Source organism: Corvus moneduloides, chromosome 10, assembly GCF_009650955.1.
Source record: "Corvus moneduloides isolate bCorMon1 chromosome 10, bCorMon1.pri, whole genome shotgun sequence".
NCBI classification, from domain to species: Eukaryota; Metazoa; Chordata; class Aves; order Passeriformes; family Corvidae; genus Corvus; species Corvus moneduloides.
The window spans coordinates 14,295,587-14,311,154 of NC_045485.1; the positions used below are offsets into that span (position 1 = coordinate 14,295,587).

General features: G+C 36.1%; 1 protein-coding gene across 9 annotated transcripts in view; it reads left to right on the forward strand.

Annotated features, from left to right (window-relative positions):
* ACAP2 (ArfGAP with coiled-coil, ankyrin repeat and PH domains 2) overlaps positions 1 to 15,568 on the forward strand; it is a 63,871-nt gene that overhangs the window by 26,656 nt on the left and 21,647 nt on the right. For 4 of the 9 annotated variants that reach the window (XM_032119170.1, XM_032119174.1, XM_032119179.1 and 1 more), the window contains exons 7-12: positions 311 to 355; positions 1,410 to 1,505; positions 5,824 to 5,898; positions 7,248 to 7,259; positions 12,478 to 12,590; positions 14,750 to 14,770. In XM_032119170.1, coding sequence (XP_031975061.1) covers positions 311 to 355; positions 1,410 to 1,505; positions 5,824 to 5,898; positions 7,248 to 7,259; positions 12,478 to 12,590; positions 14,750 to 14,770 — 362 coding nt within the window. The remainder of the gene's footprint in view (positions 1 to 310; positions 356 to 1,409; positions 1,506 to 5,823; positions 5,899 to 7,247; positions 7,260 to 12,477; positions 12,591 to 14,749; positions 14,771 to 15,568) is intronic. The other 5 variants (XM_032119171.1, XM_032119176.1, XM_032119173.1 and 2 more) reach the window with 3 other exon arrangements.

Consider the following 15,568-nt stretch of genomic DNA (forward strand, 5'->3'; position numbering starts at 1 on the left):
CCTTGCTTGCAAGGTGTATTATATTCATTCTAGCTAGCATGAGGTGTCTTGTATTTTCCTTTCTGATGTGAGAAAATTGTGACTATCACCATGAAGCTGAAGCTTTGCAAGTGTTGTCCGATTGCATCACTTTGATATCATGACAGAACTAGAATGCATCTTCTTTTAAAAGTACTTTGGGAAGTCTGATATTGAGCTATCTTCTTCCAATGTTTTTAGCTTGTATATTTGGGGATTACTGGGGGAAAAATTGCAAATAAAATAGGAAGTTTAGAATAAAAGGAATTGCTTGTTTGTTCTTTTTTCTTAGATCAATGTTCTTCAATCTAAAAGGAGAGCAGAAATCTTAAAATCGGTAAGATATACTTTATCCTCTATATATCAAGTATTTTAAGCCATCTGAAATTAAAAATATGGCCACAAAGCAGTATGTTAAAAATGTAGTTCTTTTATTAATCAAAATGTTATCAGTACATTTGGCAATTTGGTGACTGTCGGTTTGGCCTTTACTGTAACTGGACATACATATTTAACTGTTTTTGACTACCCTTTTGGTTCAGATTTGAACACTTAGGTGTTTTCACTACTGTTGATCCTTTGGTATATGTTTCATGGTTAAAATCAAACTCTGCCAAGTATTCTGCTGTTTAGTTCTGGTTTATTACTTTGTAAACAGTAAGTGCTACTTACTTCTAAGATGAATTCTGCTATTTCTAAGAAGAGGGCAAATTTTAATATGAATAGTATATCTGCTAAATTAATATAAAGCTATATTTGCGTGCCAATTTTCTTCACATTGTATTCCCTTTTCTACTTCACATTATCTCTGTTAAAAGTTTATCGAGGTAGAGAGTGACAAATTAAATAGTGCTTTCAAATGTCTGAAGTTGCTCTCCCATAATTTTCTTAATTCTTTAAAAAGTAGAAACTTCAGTTGGGCTGATTTATAACTGCTTGCTATTCTGCTCTGCACCGAAGTTGTTTTCTATTTTAAGGCTAGACAGTCTTCTCAGCTATGTTTATAAAGGTTATGGGTTTGGATCATCAGTAAAATATTCTGTAGCCTTCTCTAGCTTACATGTCCCAGTTAAACAGGAGATAACAAAAATTTCAGGTGACATTAATTAGAGGTAGTTTTCTGCCCATTAAGTAGATTTCTTTTGTTTTCCTCATGGGGTTAATCCTATCAACTGATTTCTGAGATTTTTGGCTTGGTTCTTTGCTTCCTTTACCTTGCATGTTTATTTTACAACATTGGAAGCTCTATGATGTATTGATGTAAAACTGTCAGGACACGAGAGGAGAAATTAAACCTGAAATTGTAGGTGCTTTATGTGAATTAAGCGACATATTTACGTGATATGTGATATAACTTTCAGGAGAATAAATATTTACTTTGTTCCTTCTAGATGTTATCGTTTATGTATGCACATCTGGCTTTTTTCCATCAAGGCTATGATCTGTTTAGTGAACTTGAGCCCTACATGAAAGATCTTGGTGCACAGGTAAGAATTTTTTTTTTTAAATTCATAACTATACGCTGAAATGGAGGAAATCTTGATATATGCCTACATATCAGGTACTTCATAGATTTATTCAACAAAAAGGGAATTGGTGTATGATAAAGGCAAAGCATAAAGAATATACTGTAATGAGAGGGATGAAAATAGTTGCAAACTGAAAGTTGTCTGTTTACTAAAGTTAATACTACCTTTAGGATTTACATACTTTAGCATAGCCGTGTACTGCTCTGTGAGGTACATTGTAATATTCAGGACACAGGATTATGTGGATTTCAAAATTTTTGTATATGACCCAAGTTTATAAGTATATCTAATAATAAAAAATAAATTAGGCTGGTTTTCCATCTACTCATACGCTTTATTTACTGTATAAATTATGCAGTCTGCATAATTAAACTTTGGTGTTTGCAAATATAACTTTGATGTTAGCAAGTTAGACCATAAAACAGAAGTATGATTTTAATAAGTAGTGCAAAATTGAGTTCCTACATGGACTCCTTCTTGCCCAGTTTTGTTGTTTAAGAACGCACAATTTTCGTTTCTGGGTTTTCAGTGAGGGACTCATGAAAAACTTAGATGGACTACTGCGAGCTGCACACAGGAGACACTGAAAATGGTTATGGAAATAGATTAGAACATACAATATTCAAATGAAGATCTGTCTGTGGTGCAGGAAGAAGACTCAGCAATGTCTTGACTTGTTCTTCAGTGCAAGTTATATGAGCACTTCTTATTTGCCTCTATCTGAGGACTTGCAACAAGTGCTCTGATACAGACCCCTCTATTGCCACTTCCCAAACGAATCCACAAAGCAGCCAACCAAATTTTTAAGTGTCTGTCCAGGTAAAAAAAGCAAATAAATGACAGCAAACTTCTACATTCATCTTGAGTAGATGTCATTGAATGTCTAAGAGATGAAATTGTTCTGAGCTGGTTATTCCTGCCGCCACGCTGTTGTCATCTGTGCCCCTCAACCTCCTTCTGCATCTGTGCAGTGAATCAGGTTGGGAGCTGTAGAAAATAACTCCAACAATCCAATGGCTGAATAGTTATTTTTCTGCTAGACTAGGCCCCAGTTGGGTTACTGTGGGTCTTAATTACGTGTAGAAACATGTCAGGTCTTGGTGTAATAGGGACACTTGAACAGTTCAGGTGGATGTTGCTCTTCCATAGTAGTGCCCTTTATTCTTTCACACCCTTCCGGTCTGGGTTGTAACTGTTGAACTGTAGTGTCTGGTAGTATAATGTGTGTGTCCTGTACTTCTGTGGAAGAGGGGACAGGGAAAGGAGACAAAAACTATGGAGTTGATAGTGGAGTTGATAGTTATGCTGTCAGCCAGGCTTCAATGTTTCCATTTCATTGACATGAGTCAAGCAAGAAAACACAAGGTTATTTTTGAATGTCTGGTCATGCTTTTGCTTGATCTGGTGAGGAGCACTGTGTAGCATTCATTTTGGTGCTGGTATCATAGCAACTGAAGGAGTTAAATTTAGAAAATCCATAGCTAAGAATGTTTTAAATATATCGCAGATGGAGCAAGGATAGAATGAAGACCCTAAAGTTGTACAACTTGCGGAATTGTTCTTTTGTAGCTGACCTTGGCATTTAAGTAATGGATATTTTTCATGACCGAAGAAGATTTGTAAATAATTGTTGAAAGTTTTAACAGTTGATGGCTTTGCAGCTTGTACTGGTTGAAGCTTCTGCCTTTAGCAAAGTATGTTGTGACATAACAAGGATTTGCTGGATTTTTGTGAAAATGCTGTTAGATTCCTTCTGTTGGTGAGTTTTCATTCCTAGGTAAATTTTATGTATGATCTTAATTACAAGGGTTAACAGCATCTGAAGTAAAAAAATTGATCTTAAATAATATAGCTATAATTTTGAATTATTTTTATTTGTATTTTCAAAATAACTGTTTTACTGTGATGGAATAGGATTAAGCAATTTTGCTTTCTGTATACTTCAGGTCAGGGTAGGATCCCTTGGGAATCAGATCATTGAAGGGGAATCTTTAGTGTGCAAACATGATACGAGCTTTTGCGTGGAAACTATGGTATTTGGTACTTTTCATATGAAATATGTTATTAGCTTAAAAAGAAAACATTTACATTTTCATTGAGATGACTATTCAAAAAGCTAAATATTTTAGTCTGACTTAATTCTCCTCAGAATAGAATCCTCCTCAGTTAGAGCATTATGTTTATAAAAATACATTTACCAGTGAATGCAGTAGTATGAAAAACCTAATGTTCTGAAAATTATCCAGTAATGCTATAATGACTGGGATTTTGATAGTTTAGTTGTGATTTGCTACATGTGTTGATAGTTGTATGCTGCTGGTCTCTTTTAAGAAATTGACGTGCTGCTCACCTGAGTGAAAAGGAAGAAACTGGTTTGAGCTTGCAGACAGGAATGGTGCAATGCTGTCTTCATAGTAAAAAAAGTAACTGATGGAATGAGCTGCTGTTAAGAACTTTGTTTTGGCTGTGGTAAATGTACCCTCAAACACTTGTATTCAAGATAAATTAGAAGTAATTGCCCTACCCTGAGTGACTGCCTTCTGTTTCATCTAATGGGGTAGAAGGAAGAATTTCTTGGGGGCCACGCGCAGTTTCCTGAATCTGAAATTTTAGCAAGGAACTTGATTCCTATGAAGCTTTGAACAGCACTTGACCCAGTTCTCGTCCTTATCACAAAAGAAAGGGTTTCCCAAGGATTCTTGGTGCAAAAAAGTCTTTGAGCCCATTTAGAGGCTCTTGTGTCATTTTTAAGTCCTATAGCTACATAAATGTGGCATCTGGTCACTTCAGTATGTTCATGTTCACAAATACCTGTAAAGGTATGCAAGTGCTGATATGGTTTTTTGAGCCAGAGGGGAAGACAGGAAGAGAAGAGTTTAAAAAAGTAACAGAGTATGGAATTGAATCCAGATGTTTCAGCTTTCTGATGGCTCCATAATTGTTGGAGACTGTCTAGCACAAGGGTGTAAGAGCCTGTTATTGTCCCTTTTTTCTCATTTATATCATGTCAAGCAGGGGAAGTAAAAGATCGGGGAAATGGCCAGAGTTGGCAGGGCCTGTCACTTGTGGTTCTGAGAGTGGGTGGAGGGGATCCTATTTGTGTGAGGATCAGAGGGTCTGTTAGTCATCTCTGCTGTCGGCCAAGTGAGTGACCCAGCTGGGAGCTGGTGCTGCTGCACACTGCTCGTGGTGTTCTTGTTGTGGGCCTGGAGCAGAGATAGCTCTGTCCCACAGACTGAGAGCTGCAGGCTGAGCCCTGTGCTCGGTGCTGCGTCTGCATCGCTGCTCACTGAGATGCTGGGGCTGGGTTGATGGCAGGCTTGTGTTACAGGCTGCAGAATGGAGGGGTTCATCGGGTTCCATGGCCTGGCACATAAGTACCAAACCAACTGGTATTTCAGGCAACATCTGCTTCTCTTCTGCGTTTCTTATTTAAACATGAAGGCCTGTATAAAACAAACAAACAAAACCTAAAGAACCAAAACTATAAAACAAAAACAACAACAAAACCCCAAAGCAACCAACCAGCCATAGAAACTTCCTCCTCCTTTTTTTTTCTTCTTTTTTTTTTTTTTTTTGTGATTGTAAGAAGAAGAAGTTTATGTGGTAGTGCTAGAGACATGTTTGTAGCAAGTTTTTGGGTTGTGTCTTTTTTATTATCACAGACTCTGTAAGTAAGTTAACTTAAATATTCTCTGTAACAACCTCTGTTATTTTCAGAACCATGTTTTTATTTCCAAAATTGGTTTGAATGTCTCTCCCTAAGATTTCAAGTAATCTTGCTCGAGTACTGCTGGTCAGCTGATCAAAGCTATCAACACAAAATCCTGGTTGAGACAGTTCTCCCACTTTATGGGGGGAATAATCCGTACCATTTGCTCCTTCTAGTTTTTGCTGCTCCTGCCAGTGCTGCTGCATAGGCCAGCAAGAGCAGCTAAAGCATGAGTCATCCTCTTGGGAGACTGAGCACCAATGCGGTACAGAGTCGCATATGCTTGGCACCATGCTGTTCTTTGAAACAGTTCTTCTAATGCTTACAAGAAATGTACACCTTTGTAGAGGTTAATTCAGGGTGGCAGAGCAGTTCGTTAAACGAGGCTTCAGTGGTTATTCAAGGTAAACAATTTGTGACAAAGAAGTAATTATACTATGCAAATAAAAGTCTTGCAATGTCTAGACATAATGTGTTCCTTTTTTTTTTGTCAGCATTATGAAATCTACTGAGCCAAATTTCTCATGATAATCTAAAGATCCAATTTTCTCTTTCTCTTTACAGCTGGATCAGTTGGCTGTAGATGCTGCGAAGGAGAAGAGAGATATGGAGCTAAAGCACTCCACTATTCAACAAAAGGTACTTGACAGAATGTGAAAGGCAGGCTGCACACAAATTTTTTTTATCTGTAGCATCTCTGCCCAGCATCTCTGCATCAGAACTACAAGGGATGGTATTTTTAGTGCAGGGAGACAGACTGACACGTCATTAGGTGTTGAGTTGGATTGCAGATATTAATTTTGTATTACTGAACAAAATATTATGCTTAGATTTTACTGAAACATAAATAGAACAGTAGAATTTATTTGAATGCTGGGATTCTAGCATTTCAGTAGAACTCTTAATTCCTATTACATATTGGATTCAATAAATTGTACAGGTTTCTGTGTTTCTCTGCTGTGTGTTTTATACAAGAGGTGTATGTGCTGCACAGCCCTACAGCCATAGGATTTGGACTGTGCCAAATCCATGTGCAACACTTGGAGCTTGTGTGGCAGCTGCTGTTGCATATGAAGAACAAAAGTAAACTTTTGTAAAGAGTGTCTAATGTACTGGTTCAACTGTGCACAGATGAAATTGAGAACATTTAGTTGCTGTTTTGGGAAGATTGGTGCAATAATTCTTTTTACTTGAGAAATATTTAGGCAATTCATGTTGGGGAATGACTTCTGTTGTTTGGATGTTTCAGAAGCTCTAGATCAGTATTGGTTTTGCAGGTATAAGGCTAGAAGTTAAAAATATTTCCAATGAACTCTCTGGTAGTGAGCTAATACTGCAGGCACTTTTGAAAGGGATTAGATACCAGTTTAAAGGTAATGCTACACTTCTTACTCTCATTCAAATACATTTTGTATCTGTTCAGGTGGCATAAATTAAAAAAACCCACCCAATGTAAATGAAATCTGGTAACTAAATTCAAGAATAAAAACATGCTGAGATTTTAAGTTGGGTAGCCTTAGTAGGAGCCAATATTAATACTAATGGGAAAAGATAACACTTTTCATTGCTGAAAACATTTTTATTGGTGCATCCTATCATCCCTTTAGGAGTTGGTGAGAAGCATTGGGTTTGCTGTGAAATTGAGCAGATGTGATGATGAGGGCAGAGCTGACGTGCTGTGCTTGGAGTCAGGAGATAACTACAGGCAAGGAAGGGGAAGAAAGTGGGGAAGTGGGAAAGATGGAACTTGAGAATTAACGTTGAAGGTCAAATTTTAAGGTTTTTGGGTTTAAAGGCCTAGTTTCAGGAATGGACAGTAGTTGAGAGGTTTACTGTTAAGAGAACAGTGGTGCTTGGTGAAGGATGTAAGTTATGAGCAATTATCTTTTAACTGGCCATAGAAATAATAACTTGTTACCATGAATTATGGTTATTGCTGTTGCCAATGGTGTTTACAGTCTTTGTTTTTTCTTCAAATGCTGCTTAAGGCTGCTTTACAGGTAAACTACTTCTACTAGTTTCAATTATTACTGAAACTTTAAGCTTCACGAAACTTGATGAGCCATATCTGTGTGTAATGTAAATGTTCTTGGTTTCTAGTAGCAGTGACGATCACAATGATGTTACTTTTATTGTTGCTTACTTTAATTGACAATTTAATGCTGTCTCTAGAATATAGTCAGGGCAGTCAGAATGTACTGTATGTTGTCCTCTTAAGTTCTGTGTTTTGAGTTGTAAATGTTGTCTCCTGTCCTTATCAGTGAAGTCACTGTCGCATTTTTGTGCTGTTAATGCCTAGACTATGCTTTATTGGAGATTCCTCTTACAGCTTGTCCAATCATTTTCTTAGTTTCTTATTCAAATCATGTTGTCTGTTTTTGTCTCCTCCTACTTGCTTTTTCCAACCTGCACACCAAGTTAGCTTTCAGCTCATCAGGATTTCAGAACTGCCTTAGACTTTGGATCTTGTTCTTTTTATCATTACTTGTCATCTGGTCATCCTGTCCCGGATGGCAGCTTTATTCCCTGTTCTCTTCACATGTCTTGTCATGTTGCTTTCCACTGTGTTGCCTCTTAGGCATATGTTCCCAAATCTTCCAATGCCAAATCCTTCCATGTTTTATAACAACTGAAGCTTCTGAAGCTTACTGTGTTGAATATTCCATGAGGTATATATGCATTTAATATACTGAAGTTCTAATCCAATGCTTCAGAATGATGCCTTTCCTTCATTGTGTGGATAAAGAACAGTTCCTTTTCTGAAATGTATAGGTAAGTGCATACGTGCACACACCTACCCACCCACTACCTGTGTTTGCATATATGTGCATATGCATGCAGAATAGTTGCACTAATTAAATAACCCATCTCACTTTTCTGTATAATCATTGTCCTACTTAATTAGGCTGTTGATGGAGAGGCTATTAAAAGTGTCATGGAAGGGCTTGGTCACCAATACAGTGTGATTTCTTTTTTAACAGAGTTGATATCTGATTTACTTTTTTAAATTACTTTTAAGTTTTGTAGTCTATTTACTCAGAAAATATGCAGGAAAGTTTTTGGGGTTTTTTTTTTTCAGTGTAAGAAATTAATTTTTCTGTATTAAACTGGAGCAACACATACTATGAATTAATCTAGAAATTTCGTGATCATTCTGGGAAATTTTTGCAATATATTTTTATAGGGAAAGATTCATATTAAAAGAGTGGTGTCACAGTGTCAATACATCAGACATGACTCATGTTTTCTGAGCTGTTTGCAGCCCACTGCTGTAGCAACATGGTGAATTAAGAAATTCTTGAAAAATTAGTTGCACCTGTGAGCAGCTTCATGGCTTTTTGGTTTTGTGTCAGAGCTAATATTATGTTCTAAAATGAGGGAGATGATACAGGAAAAGTATTTGCGTTGAACTTCAGATAGTTTTTGTTGTATTCAAATCCCTTTTTCATTCCAGTAAAATCTTCTTCTGAAGCTGGAGTGAGAATTATTTGAAAATTTTTAACATCTTGAGTAAACAAGGTGATAGGAAACCAGATGCTACCACAGTTACAAAGCAGGTGTAAACCAGAGCTGCCATTGAGAAGTTGTGCAGAATAATTCCCATCTCCAAAACTAAAGATATGCTTGTATTTCAAGTGACTTGTTTGCTCGATGACACTCTCGCATTCTCTCACTCTGTCCTGGACTGTAAACCTTGTCACTTGTGGTGTCTGGTGTTTTAAGCATTTCCTCAAGGGACTTTTCAGCTTAAGCATGTCGAACATCTCTTGCCAATGGGAAGGGAATGGAAGCAACTTTCTAAGTGGGGGGTTTGCACAATTAGTGTCTCTGGTTTAGTGTATGCTGGCCTAACTTTTCAGGTTAGTCTTTCTTTAGTAGTTATGCTCTCCCGTGTGCTGCTTTTAAAACAAAAAACTTGAAAAATGCTACTTCTCTAAAGTAAAAAATCATTTGGCTTACACATTCACTGTTAAAATACAGTTCCTAAGATTTACTGGTAAAATGGTTTGAATAGCTTTCATGGCCTGATAGCAATTTTGAAAGTAATTCAAAAGCTCTGCTGCTGAAAATTACGGGGGGTTTTGTTTTGGTAACAAGAAAATTATACGTAGAGAAACAAAAAACATGAAAGCTCTGAAATAAATCAAGTATGTGTGATGAATTGATACATTCATATGAAAATGCATTCACTGAAACACTGTCAAGAATATTAAGTGTTCTGTGACACACCAGATTAGTATTATTTCTGGAGATGAAAGTTGTTTCTCCATTGCCAGCTGGTTTGCTGTACCTCATGGACATTTAAAGAAAAAGGGGAAAAAAAGGCACGAAAGCATGCTGTGTGCTTCACTTATATAACCCATTTCTACATGTTTCTCTTCCAGTAGCAGCCAACCGTGAAAAATGAGTGTCAGAATAGAAGCCATAGATGTTTCTTCTTTCAAATACAAATGAAATGTGCGATGTAGCGCTTCAGTGAAAATTACATAATACTGGCTAAATTTTCTTAGTTCTGGTTAGGTGAAATGTACTTTAGTCCTAACTGACACCTAATTAGTTTAATTATGTTTAAAATGAAATCTTTACCAGTTGTGTGCCTGCTGGCAGAATACAAAATTCTGAATCACATACAGTGACTGAGTTTATTAACATGTGATTCTCTTATGCAGGACACTGGAAAGATATGGGTGGATTTCTCTCCACCCCTGATTATTTTTCATGATTCACTGAACTTTTCCATGCACTAAGATAAAAATAAACTATAATGTGACTGCTTTGCTCCTATTTTTTAATTATAAAATAGTAGAGACTATAAGATCAGAACACAGCTTATTTAGTTTCTTTTTCTACTTTTATCTATGTAATTGAAATGGAGCATATTTTTTTTCTGATTGTTTGGCCATCTTTTTCTTGACTGCAACTTTATCAATGAAGTTTTATGGGTAAAGCACATGGAAGCCTTACTCCCTCCCCCCTCAAGCTGGTAGTCATTTTTCTCTATACTCTGGTGGTTTTTTCTGCTCTGTAAAAGTGGAGTTCAATCAGGAAAGTAGTTAAAAATGATGCTAAATGCACTTCATGAGGAGGGTCAGTATTTTAGACAATTTGGGCTGAGAGTGTGGCATGATAAATGATCCAAAAGGTTTTCTGTCATACTTGTATACATCTTCAAAGCATAGTTCTGGACTCACTGGAAAAAGACAGCTGCATTTTCTGCAGCAGTTCTCCAAACCCAGAGGAAAATGTGATTACATATTTTGGACAGAAAAGACTGAGGGAATGTATGTTATCTTTAACTAGACAAGGAGTTGCAGACATCACTGAGGCAGGAAGATGCAAATCTTTAGCAGGTTTCATTATGTTTGGGAGCTGGTAAGTTAGAGTAATTTATCAATTTTTGGGGAAGGTAGGGAATGTGACATCAGCATGTCTAAGTTTGTGCACAGTGGTTTTCTCTTTTTATTTTGAGAGCTTAATTGAAGCCTTTTATGTTCAGCGTGTTCTGATCTAGGAAACAGGCAGAAAATCAAAGTTATTAAATGCTGAATAATAAATACAAAAATTTGATTTTCTTTTGGTGAAACTTTCATTTGTAACTTGTATGTTTATTCAGATTGGTATATGGTAGTGATGATAGTTCCATTTTGTTTCAGAACTCTTACATTGATCATCTGTCAATTAAATAATAAAAATCTAGATTTAACATTTCAACATTAGTTAATCTATTGAGATTAGTAACAGCTTAAAACAGTGAGTAATTTTACGGAATTTGTGCTGTGCTGACTGGGGAGCTTAAAGGGCCTATTTTAATATTTGTCACCATTTCACTATCATGTGTAATTAACCTTGGATTGGACCAAACCATCTGCATGTATAAGAGTAAACATCATGTGTAGCACGAAAGTTGTGTGCATCCTGGACTGTTACATAGGGCTAATGACTATGTTGGTTTTAAAGCTACTTTTTGTAATAAATATTTGTTGCCTCTTTTCCTTTATGTATAGACAAATTTCTAAGGAACAAACTACAAAACAGAGACTTTTAGGTATACTTTTCACACAAAGCTGTTGTTTGCAATTTACATAAAGTAACTACTGAAGATTCAGGAGAGTGATATTACAAAGTGTTCTCTCTTTTCAGTATTTAACTTGTTTGGGTTTTTTATTCTGAAACTTAATTTTCAGTAACATGTCTCTTACACCCTTGTTAAAGGGAAGAAGCCATATGTTGCTAGTTTACTTTAAGGATCTATTTTAATAACAATGAAATGAAATTACAGCATGTATATTATTTTCTTCTCTGGACAAAGTTGTGATAAATTATGTCATTCCATGTGTGCTTTTTCATGCACCCCTAGTAGTTGTTAGTCTCCCACTCACTGAACATCTGAACTCTACCTCCCTGGGAAGAGTCCATGCTGTTCTCAATGAAATGTGAAAGCCAATGATCACCACATGTATTATTACTTAATCTAACCTACCTTTGCTAAAGATGTGAAGCAGTCAGCCTTTCTAAAACTTGGAAAGCTGCTATTAATTGTTATTAGCTGGTTTTAGTTGTTATTAGGTTGATGGGAATGTATATTCCTTTGTCCTACTTGTAATTTTGTAATCTTATCCAAGATCATAAAGAAAAAAATACTGCTAAGATCTTGTTGTCGTTGCCAGCACCATGATTACTTTACTTTAGAGTTAACTGATAGCATCATCTTTATTTGATTACTTGTCTTCTAAGTTCCTATGCAGCTCAGCTGTCAACATGACAGAGCTGAAGAAAGTGCTAAAGCACGACTGGTTTTATACAGGTGTCTGCAACAGGCTGCAACTGTTTTTCAGTTTTGACTCGTAACTTTCATTATTTCTTTTCCTCTGCTTTTCTGTCCCCCTTCTTGGGAATATATGGGAGACCATTTGAGCAGACAGTTGAAGCATCAGATGCTCTGTCAACAATTTTTGTCCTCTACTTGGCTGTAGAGGTCACCAATACCTGAACAAGAAATTCCCCTTGTTGCAGGTAAAGTAAAAATCTTCAGCATTCTCATTGCCTGAAATTGCTTTTTTAAAAAAAGCCATCGGGGCTGAGAGTCATGGTTTGGCTTATAAGTGTTGCAAGCAAAGCATTATTCCTAGATATTTACTCCTTGACAATAGTACTGCTCATATTTGAAGTTTCATTTTAGCTGCAGTGTGTTTTTCTTGTCTTGTTCCTTTGTACTAGGATTACTCCAGCGATGATACTAAACTAGAATACAATGTAGATGCAGCCAATGGCATCGTTATGGAAGGTTATTTATTCAAGCGAGCCAGCAATGCCTTCAAGACTTGGAACAGGTAATTATTCAGAACCTCTATTTTCTGCTTATAAAAATACTGCTTTTTCACCTGAATTCTGATCTCATTCATGATCTCTGTAACCCACTGACCCCATAGTTTTGACAGAACACTGGGGTCACTGTTAGTTAACGCAGAGATGACGCTTCAAAGCCATTTTTCCTTGTTTTCTGTCCTAGTTGTTCGCAAACCTTTCTCTTGTGAAAGCATGTGCTAGGAAAGTGTTAGAAGACAGAGTAGAATGGAAGTTGTATAGCCATTGGAAGCAGAGAAAAACAGTCAAGGACTCATGTTATTTCTCCTGAAAGATAAGCAATGTAATTGTTATCCTTTAAAATTCCTGTCCTGTGAAGTGACTTTTCCTTAGTAGTTTTGATGGCCCTTTTGGGAATTCAAAATATATTGTTAGTCATGTATCTTTAACAATATATTTTTCTACTATTTACAGTAGAAAACTATGTTTACTATATTTAACAGTATATGTTACTATATTTAACAGTATATTTTTCTACTACTTAAATGTTTTTATTCCTGAGTAGGAATTCTTTTGCATTTTGAAGGGTGTGTGCTTTTTTCAAGGAAATATATATGCTGGAGCATTTACAGCACAATTGGATACAGGTCTTGAATTTTAAATGCAATTTGTTAAGATATAGAGCTCTCTTTGCTGTCCATGCTCTGCTATTTTTTCAGCAGTGCTTCTGTTAAACTATTTGCTGTGTTTCAAAGAATGTGCATTTGAGTGTGTGGTCCCTTACAATCTTAATTATTCTATACTTCCCTGAGCATATCAGCACACCACAAGCGTGTAAGAAATTGGGATTGCTTCAATTAAATCTGTAGACTGATGCAAGGGCCACTGCTGTCAGTAAGAATGTATCTATATTAGCAAGTCATGGGCAACTAGTACAAAGGATTTTGCTTTGGACTGCTTCTGGTCTGGTTCTTTGGCCTGATTATTCATCTGTAATTGTAATGTACCTTCTGGGTTAGTTTCATGCAAGCAGAATTCAGAGTTCTCCAAGACAAATCTGTGAAGTATCAAAGGATGGCGAAGGGAGAAAACTGGGAGATGTGCATCAAAAGCACATTCCTGGTGTGAAGTAAAATGTTAGTGTAAACATACTGAGGAAAAATTTGCAGTAAGAGAGCAGGAGACTGTCCTTCATTGGATTCCCAAGGGGCTGAAAGGGTCCTTTTTGCCAAGGTGGTTTGCAGGATTGACTGAAGGCAAAACTCTGACCCTGTCTCTGGGTTCCTCTTTTGAATAGCAGGAAGGCCTTGCTCTGCAGGAAGGTGACAGGAGGGAGCAGGACAGGAGTGTCTTCTTCCACATGGCTTCATTCCTAGTAATACTGTACATGTGTCTCATCTTAAAGTGGTTAGAGAGTAGGATTCAATTAAAACTAACTTCTGTATTTTGGTAATTTAAATGGACGCTAAGTAAATAAGGAGAAGTTGTAATTAAATCAAGGTACACAATGACATTCCTTCAGATAAAGTTACAGATTTGAACATACATAATAAAAGCATATCCAAGCAATAATTTATTTAAGAGAGCAAAGATAAATGGCTCATTAATGAGTCAGAGCTGCCTACTTTTATTACATAATTGATATGTACTTAGAGATTTTTCTTCCGTTTATCACAGGAGCATTCAATAAACCTTTAACCTTTTTAATATTAGATTCTTGATAATTTATCTCACTGTGATAGAGTAGTTGGATGCTTTTAGGCAAAAAATAGGATTGGATATACTATCTATAAACAGTTCTGAAATTGAATCAATCATTTAAATTTTGTATTCCACATATTCACAAACCAATTACTACTTGTTATTAAACTACTGTTATCATACATAAAATATACATTTAAGACCTTCATAATGAAGACAATTTTTAATTTCTGAATCTAGCCCCCCATTTTTGCTATGTTTTAATAAAAATAAAGAAGTATTTTTGTTATTTTTATTTCTGAATACATTTGTAATTGCTTGCTATGCTGTAGGCACAGAAGGGGTTGCTGCCATTTTCCACTGCCTATTTCACTTGATGGAATGATCATGCTAATTCTTTTCTTATTTTGCTCATTTTGCATTTTTCATTCCTTTTCCTCCTTTCCCTTATGTTTTAATCCTACCCCATTTTTTCACATGACAGGAAAAAGCCAGATCACATCAGGTACCAACCAGCTTCTTTTATACCTTCCCAATGTTTCCTTGGCACGCAAAAAGCTCTTCATTAACCCTGCATTTAATTTTGATTACTTGCAATGGATGTATAAGTGGCTCAGTCTAAGAAAATAACAGAAGGATTCTGCCTGGGGTGCCAGTATACCTGCTGCTCAACTCCTTTAAAAGACTTAGAAAGATTGAGCTAGTTTTTAGCTAAAAAGAAATTAAAGCCAAGTTTCTGCACTCAAACTTCTGAGCATACAAGATCAATGTCTTGACTTTTTCCAATTGAAGTTGATGAGATTTTTTTTTTTCTTATCAGCTGCATTGGGAATAGATGTGCTTTTAAATGTTGTGCGTTCTTAATCACTCTGTTTTAATTATGTGCTGCTAGAGAAGAAAATTGTTTCTTTCTGAGAATCACAAAGCACAGTTCATTGTTTTATGTAAAATTCAAAATAAATTTTATATTTCTTTTCAGTATTACTCTCAGTTCTCAGAAATTGGAATTTTTTTCCTATAGATTTTGTGTGTTTTCCTATTTAACAAATACTGTTTTGAATTGTGTAGGTATAAATGATGGAAAACATTCAGTTTCTAAACAGCAACAACTGTATTTAAGCACTACGAAGTGAGACAGTGTAAATTATTTTAATATTCCCAAGAATGTTTTCTCCTTCACCATGCTTCTCTCTTGCTTCTGACAGAATGACATGTTTAAAGAAACTTTGGTAATAATCAGTACCTACTTCATCCATGATGCCTAAAGATTTATGAAATTATTCTTAGAACCTGATAGATGTGG